Raw genomic sequence first — 13,400 nt, 5'->3', positions numbered from 1 at the left:
ATGATGCTTGGTTAAGTGGGTATACTGAGTTGACCTGCGTATCATGTAGACTACAACACTGATAGTGTCTGAGTGTACTGTACTGTGTACATTTCAGTGTTTACATACATACTGTGTCTGTGGGCATTCACCACTGGGATCTACAGGTAGGTGCATGTTTTGTATGATTGTATCTGAACTCAATAGGGGCTGAATGAGTACAGTCAGATTCTGTCCATGTCACAATTGACCACACAATATGTTCCTTTGAGAGGAACTGGGGTCATCTCTGAGTCAACTCTTACCCCGACAGACAGACGTGGGCTGATGATACCGACACTGTAAACTGTAAAGATTGTTTTTGCTGGGAATGCTTTGGGGGGAATTTCTGTCATTGGCCCATCTGACTCACAACCTCAAACTGCAAAAATAACCGTCCCCTATCCCATCATCCCACCAGTAACATAGACACTTGTAGACAATGGCAAAGGGCCTCATCTCCCAGTCTTTATTTGCTCTGTCAGGGCCTATCTCATGATGGGGGGCTGAGACTTGTCCTGCTAATGGCATGCCACCATTCAGGTGAAGGTGTTTGCCATTGGATCGCCTTACAGTTCCCATTACCTGGCCTGGGCTACCGGACTTGCCTCAGCAAACAAGAGGAGCTTTTAGAGGAAACTTCACTCATGCCCATGACATAGCTTGGGACAATGGGAGTTTCCATTCCAAAAGGAAGGGGAGACATTAGCAATGGCTTGTTCAGTCAGTTAATGTTGGCTTAAATGGATGATATTGCTTCTTGCCCTCAATTTGACTAATTTTGAGAGCTGCCATATAATGTAAAACCTAGGTGTATATATATATATATATATATATATATATATATATATATATATATATATATGAGACCTGGTACTTGAAAAGCTATTCAGGTAATTTAGGAAAGTCATGGATTTTGTTGTTGTTTTATATCCTCTATTAAAAACATTAAATGTAGGTGGCCTAAAGGCTTGGCTGTTCAGATGCAAAACTAAAATGTAATGTCCTTATACTAAATGATTTCAACTTTCAAAATGCTCTCTCACAGCTCTGAAGCACACTTTTCTTCACTTCCTCAGTCTCACGCTATGTGTTTGTCTATTTAGGTGACAACTTCATCGTCAATTCTACACACTCCATGTAGAATGCAGCACATGCAGGTATATAGCTTTTAAAAGTGTGTGTGTGTGTACGTGTGAATGTCATTTGCTTTTATGTGCAAGTGTGCATTCCATTCCGAGACATACTAATGTAAAACTAATTAATTAAGTGTGTGCATGTATGTAAGAGAGAGAGAGAGGGTGTGCATGTGTGTGTGTAACACAAGATAGACATCCATAGTTTGAGTCTCCTTCTCCTTCCCTCTGTGTGTGTGTGTGTGTGTGTGTGTGTGCGCGTGTATGCGTGTGAGTGTTTGTTTTAATGTCTGTGTCTGGTTGTGTACATGACCAGTAAGCCACATACATCAGAATGATTGATGAAGTTCAACTTTGCGGGTCCTTTGCCTTTTGTGACAACGTCTGTCAAGGAGTTCCTATAGCAACCACACTGTAAATACCATCCAGGCAGTTTCAGCTCTGAAATACCTTGAACCTTAGCTGTAAAAACATCTCCTAATGCTGACTTCGCACTGTCTTCAAAATAATCTTTCTCTTTCCAAGTATTACATGGTTGTGAAGTATACTGCACTCTAAGACAAGGCAAGACTTACATTTATGGTTGATCAAACGGTTGGACAACAAACTAAAGCACGTTTGATCAAACACGACGTGGAAAACAAGTGGTGACATTATGTCATGGCTTATTTCTGTGCCATGGCTGTTATAGGCTACATAGTGTTCAGCAGCGCTAAGACCTGACAAACAGACAGTAGGCCTACTCTGTGCACCCTCTAAAGTTGCCTTTCAGTTCTTCAGCTCTTGACTAACATCACACTATAAGCCTATGGCCAAACAGGATTTTAAATGAAGCGCTTCAAGCTGTGAATTCAGTGAGCCAAATTCGTTCGAGCTTCCCTTGCAAACACAAAACATTCAGTTGAAACAACAAAGACAATATAAGTTTAGCATGGCTCATATAAATATCTATCTATCAAAATCATAATAGGCCTATTCATTTCATATTGCTTAAAATGTATTAATTACTGACTCCGTGTATTTGGACTATACAAGAACCCATTCATTTCCTAATTGTTGTGCCTGAGAAAATATCTCCCTGTGTGCAAAACAGCCTCTCAAACTAACCAATGAACCTAGTCCAGCACCACTTTATTGCTCAAGCATTCCACATTTAACATCACAACGCCTCAGATTGACTTTGGGGAAGCAGGGTCTCCCTGATAAAGTGGAAGAAATGATTTCTAAATGGTCCCTGAGGCCTGATTCCATGTCATGCTTTGCACTGAGCAACTAATAGTGAGAAATTGAGTATTGTTCATGAAGAACATAAACTTGTTTAAGCATCAGGTAGGTTAGTCAACATTCTGATTCTCTAGAGTTACTAAGAATGATACATAGCAAAAACCATAGGCCAGATTTTAATTTTACATTCTAATGCAGCAATTACCCATGTGCTGTATGATGCACAAAAACAAACCTACACAGTTGTAGTCAAAAACTGCTGCATTTGGGGGATAGTTTTACAGTGTAATTTCAAATATGTTGAGTCCACACAATGTGGCTAAAAAAGCATTAGTTAGATTCCATTACCTCAGTATTTAGCCTCCATTATAAACAGTTCTTCACAGAGATAGCCTGCTTTCCATATTTAAATTCAATTGACTATGTAGTTGAAAAAATATTTCCAGTACAAATACTATATTAACACCTACAACAAATTCTCTCTTTAAAAAAGAGGCTAAAAGCAGCAGTCGCTGCGAAGCCTATAACGCACTCATCAACTGTATAGGAGCCTTATGCACTCCAGAAACAAACCTATATACGAGGTAGAGCTGAACAGAACACAACCATAAATCAAAAGTAAATATGAAGAAAAATACTGATGCAAGGCAATGCTACACATCACACAAAAGTGCAGCTGAATTGTTGCAGATATGCAATGTGACTGTTACCTTCCCACTCCACGCCTGTGGATTATTGCCATCAGCTGAACTCAATCAAGTGCAAGCGTTATTGTTTGCGTCGTTTTCACATAAGCGTTTATTGGCCCTGAACAAAATCTATGAAGAGTTCTTGCAAGGTATAAAATGTAATAAAATCGAAAACTGTAATGATTTGCTATATAGCTCCATAGCTTTATAGTTTTATAAAACACAGAAAAGGCAAAAACGAAAGTTCAGGCATTATAGCACACTGCTAAGATAGCATCTCCAGAGGCGCCGTTCAGTGCATAGCATCATTAACTCCAGTTAGCACAAACAAGAGGGGCAGCATGGTAAGATGAAAGTAGAAATAATTAACTTTGTATACAGGCTTTTGGCCAATTGAATTATCATTGCATACAATCAGCGAGGCAGCCTACTTTTGTGTGATGTAATCAACATTGAAGTTTCACATTTGGTTGGTATTTATAAATATTTCGCTGTAGAAAGTAAACAATGGCATATTAAACCAAGTAGCTGGACAATATTAGAGATGTCCTTTCTTTTTACATGCCTTTATTAATCATATTTACAAAGGAATTTATTTAGAAAATATATATAATAAACCTTTCAAAAATAGTTAACATTTACAGACATGCTCACTAACAATACATTCTGGCTCCTCCGCTTGACAATATTTTGTTTTGTTTTAATGTATGCATGCTCACAAACAAATAAGGTAACGTTTTCCACCGAGCCGCTACGAACATTAAGCTTGCCATAAACATTTGTGCCACCATGTGAATTCTTCCAGACAAGTATTAAGATGGGCGAGTCAAAAACAAAGACCCCTGCAAATATTGCAGAAATGTACTGCATTCGATCTTGCAGTCCTGTCTTTCTTAAAGTTTGGAGGAGACTAATGTCGTGTCCGTCTTCAGCAAATTGGCTTACTACAACCTCTTAACTTACTGAAAAGTCATGAAAGTGCGTGTCCACAGCCGTTTCCCTTTTCCTTGGTGTAGTCACTCTGCTCGGAACTACATGCATGTGTTCTGCAGTTAGGAGCCTGAGGTAGTGAGCGCGAGCCCGTGCACGCTACTCAGGGTCTCGTGCTGGTGCTTGCTCAGAGGACTCGGAGGTTTTCTGTTCCCAGCTGAAAACAAACAAGGGAGGTATTTATACAGCAAATCGGTCGTAACTCTCCCCTTCAAATATCATCACCTGAAATATCGTGCCGATTAAACTAAGTAGGCCTAAGGTCAGCCGTCAGGATGTGAGTTTGATGTTGACTTCCATTCGACAAATTGATATTTATCTGTATCAAAGTCCAGATGTGGCAAATAAGTCCTATGTCAATGTTCCAACGTCAACTATCAACACACAATAGGTAATGTAGGCCTAGTGTTGGCTACTGGACATAGATCCTTGAATATGAATTTGTATAATTTGTGCACCATGTTATTATAGGCCTTGATAGGCCACGAAGGCCTAATGCACTTCCGATTTAGGTAAAACCTAGCGTGCACCGTATTATATTAAATATTGTTTGAATAATCCTGTAAACAATTTATATGGAAATTATGTTTATAATTTGGTTTCAAATCAATGATTCTTCTTTCATCTAGATTCCACCCCTATTTCACATCACTGAATATACATGACACATGCTGCATGGTTCGATCAATCAAACCAGATGAGCCAAGCTAAATAAGCAGCTTACCTTCTCGTGAGTGTTTGAAGGCCATAGGAGAGTGCAGGTTTGACGCATGCATGGCTGTGGCGTTGTTGGGATGAGACAGCGTGGCTCCTTGGGACTGCCATGGATGTCCAGTCACATAACTACCAGCCGGGCCACTATATACCCCATATTGATTGGCTGGAGAGTACGCACAAGCTTGAACATAACTGGAGAGGCTCGACGAGGTCTGTGGAAGAAATGCACAAAGCATGTGCAAGTTATTGTATGAGTCAGCCAATTTGTGTTATGTTTATTTTAATTGAAACAATGTTTTACATCAAGGGAAGGACAGGGTCTTCTAAATACTCTGTCATTTGTAAGTAGTATCTTAACCTGTATCTTTTGTTTGTTTTGTTAATTACCATTAACAAAGTTTGTATGTAACTCAAACGTTTTAGAGCTTTCAAAAATTGCATTAGTGTCTGAACTTATACGCTCACTGTAATATAAGATCAAAATATATGTGTTGCATTTGGCCATTGTGCGTTAATGAAAAGCCCAATTAATAATATATATATATAAAAACATCGCAATACAATAATTCATCAATATAATAATCCCTTGCAATAGTAAAACAAATTAAGTCGTTCTTATTTTTTAACCTTTACTTTGACTTTGACTTGCATTTCTTGTTGATGTGGTTTCTAAAATGATCACCTGCGCTCCAATCTGAATGAAGCCCATGAATGACAATAGTGGATTATAGGTTCAAGTTCTTACGATATACCTGGGGAGATGTCTCTTTAGGTCAACACAATAAAATTGGTTGGGGAAACAACTTTAGGCTACTCTTTAGTCTTATGGAATACTAAGTGACACCATTTCCTGGGAAACCCACCCAAAACTAATAGCCAAGCTAAAACTAAATCCGACTCGACAACCCATACTCACGATAAACATTTAATTAGTAGGGGGCTATGCAATATATTTAAAATGAGATATGTAAAAAGCACTCTGTTACCTGTGGATATTTGATATCCGCTTCTATGGGAGACTTGTCGATGCCATTGATGGCGTGTGCAGAGGGAAATGTGGCTCGGTTCACGCTAGTCCAATCCTCTAACTTCGGCTGGTAGCCCTCAGCTCCAGCAATAGCTATAACAACCAAATACAATATGCTTTCATTAAAATTAGTATATTAAACAACTATAAATTGCCTATTTATGTAGGCGAAATATACCGAATTAACGACAGAAATGTTTCAGGGACAGGGATTTATGAATAAGTCTGTATATAGTGTGTGTCGTTGTGTGTGTGAAAGAGATAGAGTAATGTTCAGCCATACATAAGCTATACTGTGAATGTGCATATATTCTGAAGTAGGTAAAATATAAGGCAAATATATTTGAATAAATGCCATATAGGCTACTGAACTATAATGATATGTATATGAAATGCATTACTGTACGCTTAGAATAAAATGATTTAAAACTATGGCCTAAAATATAACTGATCCAAGTGGCATTCCAGCAAACAGATATGCCATATGCCTAAAAAGGTATTGTATTAGTTACTGGGCAATTTCTGCAATTGAGAATTCTGTTCAAACGTTAAATATACTGAAGGTGAAATTGAAAATGAATGCGATTGTAGACTACAATAAATTTAGCGGATTTGGTTAAGCCCACAAGTTCTATTGGCTATGTAGGTTGCACGTGTAAATATTTTCATTACTTTCCATCATCTTTTCAGCCTGCTTGTATGCCTCCTCGCAATTTGGAATTATGAGTTTTGAGAAGTGGAATAAAACAATGTCATATGGTCAACACTTCTCTGAACATGGTGTAAACGGCAAAGACCGAGATGGTGTGATTATTAAAGCAAAAAAAAAAAAAAAAAACTAGATCTAGAACTAGTAAAACAAAATATTGAGAAACGTAAACAAACCTGAAGGATCCATGAAGGCCCGTATACCTAAAAAATTGCCAACAGTGTGCATCGACGACCAGGCCCGCGACAGGCTGACGTGCCCTCCGTGTACCGGCACTCCAGGTGCGTTACCCAGCTTGTTCCCGGTAGGAGACATTGGATTGGAATAGGAGTATGGATACATGTGGTTGTATGGTATCTGTGGATGTTGTGGCTTGCTGTTTTCATACTGATTCGGTTGCGACAGATTTCCAATCTTGTTCCTAAGAATTCGGCTAATGGAGCTCACTGAAGGAACGTTGTACTTGTCGCAAACTCCATCCGCGAGAAGTCGGTCACGGATTTCCCAAGCAAATATCCCAGGGTCTCCTTGCTTGTACTCCCGAATGCTTTTCACTACATTTGGTGTTGTTACTCGTGGTTTACTTCCTCCAATTGCACCGGGTAAAATCGAACCCGTTTCGTTGTACCTTGCCAAGATCTTGCTTACACAACCATGCGAGACGCGCAATTGTCGACTGATGTCACAAGGTCTTATTCCGAGCTGGGCCAACTCTACGATTCTTGCTCGGATAGCATTGGGAAGAGGTCGGCCATTAACAAATACACCCCCGAGCTGGTTGACTTCTCCGTATGTTTGATCTGCAAAATAACAGGTATGGTGGTCAGGCCACAGTACAAAATGTAGCCTAGATCTACCAAAACAAGGAATGTCGGCTACCACACTCATAATATATTTCCCCCAGCCACACGTCTATCACACTCAGGTGATCTTTCAACCAAATGCACGCTATGGTAAAATGTTCGAAGACTTTCTATATCACATTTACACAAGCCAGTGTACAGTACATATAATGTTAGTAATAAACTGTAATAATTCAACAAACATTCAAAACTAAAGCAATGACCCTTTGCACAAAAGTTTTGTTGTTGTGAAAATGAAGTTCGAGTGTTGATCTGCATATCAAATTCAACTGCACATGATTCAATGAATTTAATAAGGATGAAAACGTACCCATTAGCGCATGCTTTCCTTGATCCACTTTTACAGCTAATCTCCAGTCGCAAAAAAACGCTGGTCCTTGCGCCTGAACATGGGGACTGGTGCTCCCGTCTGTAGTCCTCTCCTATATCCCTTTCAAACGACTTGACAATCAATGATTTAGGGTAAAGGATCCCCGTGATCTTTTCCCCAGAATAGGAAAAGTGTCCATCTCACGGACTGAAGTGAGTTCAGATTAATTTGACGCCTTATTCAAGTCAGTCTCTCCAGTTACATTTTTGTTCTTCAATTTCATTGGTCCTCTCCAGCATCCACGCAGTCATTTCCTGTATCTGGCTGCTCCCCTTTGAGCAGCACCATTGCGCTGAGAGGAAGTTTGCGTTATGTCAATCAATGTATGCTGACTACACATCACACATAATTCACACCTTTTACATTTATCCAGCGTTTATATAAGTTTATTTAAGAGAGAATCAATCCTTTAGTTTTTGAGAACTTAATAAAAATGAAATCTAACATCAACCATAACATGATGTCAAATGAGGGGCTAAGAAGCAATTCGGTATAGCACCGATCTAAAGAACGCGCAAGGTCGAACCTGTCAAGATGAAAGGATAGATACATCGGTTTACAATTTCCCATTTTAATATAGCCTACTTTAATTCATTCATTTTCACAGGTGGCAGGTAACTGGAGACAGGTCACTGGACTCTTCGTCTGTTGACAACAATAGCCCGGGCATTACGTTAAGTAGGCCTATGCTGAATTAATTTGTTTGATAGAATTACCTTGGCACAGTGGTGACCTTGCATACACGCTATAGCCATTGCCGAGTGCAGGTATACGTCCAACAGCCATGTTTTAATTTAATTTAAATCTTTTTATTTTTATTTAATTTCATAATTTCAAACACGGAGCATTTCGATTTCGCAAAGGATACGTTAAACTAAACATACACATCGCTATAAATTAGGCTACCTATTCTACATTTCTTGAATTTCCCCTTGGGGATCAATATCTATCTATCTATCTGGTCTAGACATCCAGTTTAATTATATTACTATAAAGTGCATGCATTAGGCTCTTCAGTCAAATGATAATGAGCATTGGATAGTTTATTTTACATGGCTTCCATATGGAAGAGTTTGGTCGTTTTATTCGACTAAATTATATGCTCATAAACATGCACAAAGAGCGTAATTTCAGTCAGGGCAGGCTTTGAACTCGTATGAACCATGAACAATCTATAACAACATGATCCACTTCAGTGTAAATTTAATTGTGTCAAACTTGCTCAACAGTTGCTTAAGTCATGTTGGTCAATAGCATTTTCACTGACACGTCTTTGACAGTGTGTTGAGACAGAAATGTAATTTTAATGCAACATACCCCACCGCACCGCGTCTGAAACGTCTGGACTCGGGATTTGTTTTCTACTAGGCAGCAGCTAATGGCCAACTGGAGCGAATTCGGCTCCGATCCGGTGTTGATCTGTCAGATCAAGGCCTTATCACTACAGGTCTACATCTTTGGTGTGACAATTACGCTCAAGATTTGACTTTACTGGGCCAAAATGCCTTTGTTGATTATTGAAATAGACCTGGAATGACCTGCAGGTTATGCGTTAGCTTATAGGCGATAATGAACTTATGTTAGGCTATAAACAAAAAAACCTGCCATGCTTGAGTAACCCGCGATTAATCAAGATGATAATTAGGTTATCAGTAATGTTGTTGGACCTTTACTGTTTTATATTTCACAGTGGAATATTCTATGTCCACGAAGATTGCATGCAATGGTCAAGGGTACAATTCATGTCACACTTCTCATGACAAATATTATTTTTAGATTAAATATTTGACAACAAACCTAAACTTAAAGTAGGCTTTTTGATGGCGTAAGTGATGATATGCACAACTTGCACACCACGAACACGGCTGGGGGGACATTTTAGGATTCTTACCTTAGCCTGTTAGGATTTTTTTGCCACAATTCAGTAATTAGTGTGCTTCGGAAATAATTTTCCTTTGATTGCAGCTTAAAATTAAAAGGACTATTAGGTATTTTTATTGAGCGTTCATTAACACCTGGCAAAGAGAATGAGCTCTACCTGTCTCATGGTTCATTGCTCTTACAGTGTTAAGAACAGATATTAGTTCATCGTTGTAGGGTGCAATGGAAACAAATGATTAAATAGTCTACAACTATTAGGCAACCCAGACTAATTTATTTGAAGTGTAATCATGCCTGGCATGCGCGTGCCGATTTCACGTGTGGCTGGGGTGACTCCTGACGGGAATTCTATAAATACCATTTTTGAATTTACGGTCTGTATTGAATGTGTCTGCGTCATGTGCATAACTATGCAATTGGCCATGGTTTTACAAGAGCACCAAACGATCGCTAATTTAGGCGTGCAGGAGGAGTTTTTTTTTTGACAAGGAGGGTAGCCTAGGTTGTGGGAGTTAGGGGAAAATAAATTGGGCTGCCTTCCGAATCTTAACTAAGACAATATCTCTTGGTGAGGCAATCAATCCTATGCCAGAGATTTGCTTTGAATAGCCTTGGCTACCAGAGACAAGTTACTATCACTCCATAAAGAACGTCTCCGATGCCAAACGGCTAACTTGAACTCAGTGGTGGCCAGGTTGGGGTAGAGACTTAGAGAAAGGTGGCAATGGCACATACACATATTGTAAAAAGTTAAACATAGCCTAAATATATAAGCCCGATATTCTATATCTTTGTAGAACACCTAAACCAGATAACTTGGTACAGTAGGCTAATTATTTTTATACAGGCTAGATGTGAATGTGCAACTTTACCGAACGAGTGAACTGTCTCGGCCCAGTGACAAGAAACATGCATGGCATCGCAATTATAGCCATAAACTTAATAAATAATAATAATAATAATAATAATAATAATAATAATAATAATAAAACATCTAAATGATAGATCTGTCACCGATTTACTGGAAAGCATAGGTACACAAACATAATGTTGAATGCATTCATGGAATGAAATATAGCCTAAATAAATTTTGGCTTAGTAATTGTACACATTTAATGCTGACAAGCGCAACCATCACATCTTTGTGATTGGGTTGACTGGTTGGGGTGAATGATTTGGGGGGTCCCATACCACAGCACCCTTATGCCTCTTAGGCAATTTCAGAATTAGTGGATGCAACATGCTAGGCCTATTTCTACCACCTAACTACCTTCTAAAATGAAAATCACTGCCCCTAATTTTGATGGTCAGGAAAGGAGAATATTGTACCTTGTGTATAATGATTAAACCATTGTTCCATTTAGATTTTAGTTCTTGTTACACACGCTGTTCCAAACGTGGAAAAGCTTTGGTCAGAACATGGGTTGATCCCTCAGACAATCTGCACTGAATATTAACCTTCATTAAAGGAGGTTAAATTCATGAAAGCCAAATAAAATCCATGATTCCCAGGCCTTTCACTTTATTGGCCAGTGTGAGGCAGCTAAGCTGAGCCGTTTCTTGAAACCCTCAGGGTTCATATAAATGTGCTCCACTCCATGACTATAGATTTTGTTGATTCAAACCAGCTGTTACTGTTCTACCCTGTACATCTCCTATTGCTGTTTTCTGCATGTTAGATGAGACATCTCCAACAGCATTGTACTACAGGGTCCAGCTCCATCACAGATGATAGATGAATAGAGCTGGAAGCAAACTCTTTTATAGCCATTGTTAATGCCTGATTCTCTAATTACGACGTTTCCCTGGTTTTCGGGACATTAAGGATGCTATATATAGGACAAGGCCCATGTGAGCTCTTTATTAGAATGTTACTGTGTAGCATTTCTGTGGCTTATGACAGTCACTGACCGTCGAAGCAGTTGAAGAACAGCTATAATTTGGAGTTTGAGGACTGCATGTGTTGAGGGTGACCAAACATTGCCATATGCTTTAGCAAGTATAGTCCTGGGTGGAGCCATTGTGTGTCAACAGAAATTCAGCCAGTGAGGACACGGAGGGCCTAACATGTGCTCTATATGTGCACTAAATAAGAGAAACTTTCTGGACACTAAATAAGATAAACTTTCTGGACACTAAATAAGAGAAACTTTCTGGGCAGTCGTTGCGTTGGCTTTAGTATTACTGAATGGCGACCCAATACTCAAAAGCACACAGAACTACACAACACAGAATTATAATTTTTTTTATCCTCAAATGGCTGTTTGTGGCCTACGTTGTCTGGTAAAACTGATAACCCACATTTATTTATGATTCATTTTTCTTTTACTGCAGTATATCTTTGATCACTCCCATTGCACTAACGCTGAAACAGAAGCCATGACCATCTCTCTGTGTAGAAATGGAGTAAGCAGAGAAATTGAGTGCAGCCCTCAGACTGACTGTTCTCTGCTGGTCACCAGTGTAATGTAGCCCACACTACCACATTAAGAGACTCCTGCATTTGAGGAACATTTACTGACTTCCCAAGTTTATTGGCAGTTGCTGAGCACTACAGTCCCGAGATGTGATGAGAATAGCCTACAGTGTACAGGGCCTACACTGGGCTTCGATGAAGACACCATAGACCTCTTTTAACTCTTTGCCAAATCATCAATTGATCATTTGAATGACAGACAGTATGAAACAGAAGACCTATATATGATTTCATATTCCAGTGATAAATAAAGATTTGTCAATATAATCATTATTTAAAGATGCAAATCCACATAATAGCACAGCAATGAAATAGCTTAACACTTAACTACATATAATTATAATAATTATCAGTATTAGTAGTAATAGAAGAACAAATCAATCAAGAGATAATTATTTTATCTTATTTTGTATTTAGTCTTGATATAGCCTTGTGTCTAAATAGCACAGAGCACATGTAGGGCTTCATCTTACCTTATACTTTCATCACACTGCACCTAGATCCCTAAACTTGCATGGGGGAGTGAAAACTGCTAATACCATAAGATTATGAGTGAGATATCTTAATCTCTATTAAACATTATGCATACAGATGCAACAGATATAAATATATTTCAGTAGCTGACTATATTTAGCCTAAAGAGAACACTGTCTTTATTGGTTGCAATCGTGTTTTTACTGTATAGGCCTATTGTCCGTTGAAATGAAAATTATTTTATCTATTGCATTCAAATGAAAGGTTGGCTGTCAGTGCTTGACCAAAAGATAGGTTAGACAGTAAATGTAAAACCATTCTGCAATTATTGTATTATGCCAAACTATGCCTCCCTATAACTCTGCATAAATTGACTTATATTAAACAAAAAATGATAATCGGTTATTCGTAGCTTTTCCCTGAAATGAAAAAGTCACACAAATTTACGTTTTTTTTTCAACTGCGTACACACTAAATCTTTGCTTGTCACACAATTGTCTAAACATGTCTTCCAAACATCATAACCCCACACCAAATCTGCAAAACCATACACTAATTCTCAGTGTTTGACTCAGTTTTCAATTGACTAAAACACATTTTGCAAAACATCACACACAATTTTCTACCTAACACACAAAAATCTAACAGGAGGTAACTTGATTTCGTTTTTCAAACACAACCCATCAAAATGCCACACTAAATCACCAGTGCTTTAGTCTCTCTTCACATGTGTAAACACTCTTTACTTTACTGAACACCATCCACTCATTGCCTTAGTATAGGTCTATGAATAGATATACTCTCTACATAGGTATGGACCCTTTCA

General features: G+C 38.6%; 1 protein-coding gene across 1 annotated transcript; it reads right to left on the bottom strand.

Annotated features, from left to right (window-relative positions):
- Positions 1-2,268: 2,268 nt before the first annotated feature.
- On the bottom strand, positions 2,269-7,900 carry pax1b (paired box 1b). The gene is made up of 5 exons (XM_048249656.1): positions 7,684-7,900; positions 6,687-7,310; positions 5,761-5,894; positions 4,782-4,986; positions 2,269-4,214 (listed from the first exon to the last, which is right to left on the bottom strand). The coding sequence occupies exons 1-5, from the start codon at positions 7,685-7,687 to the stop codon at positions 4,120-4,122; spliced, it is 1,062 nt and encodes a 353-aa protein (XP_048105613.1). The 5' UTR covers positions 7,688-7,900; the 3' UTR covers positions 2,269-4,119.
- Between the last annotated feature and the right edge of the window lie 5,500 nt (positions 7,901-13,400).

The sequence above is a fragment of the Alosa alosa genome, chromosome 8 (genome assembly GCF_017589495.1).
Source record: "Alosa alosa isolate M-15738 ecotype Scorff River chromosome 8, AALO_Geno_1.1, whole genome shotgun sequence".
NCBI classification, from domain to species: domain Eukaryota; kingdom Metazoa; phylum Chordata; class Actinopteri; order Clupeiformes; family Clupeidae; genus Alosa; species Alosa alosa.
Note: the sequence above shows the minus strand (reverse complement) of the source record. Positions and strands in the feature narration are given on the sequence as shown.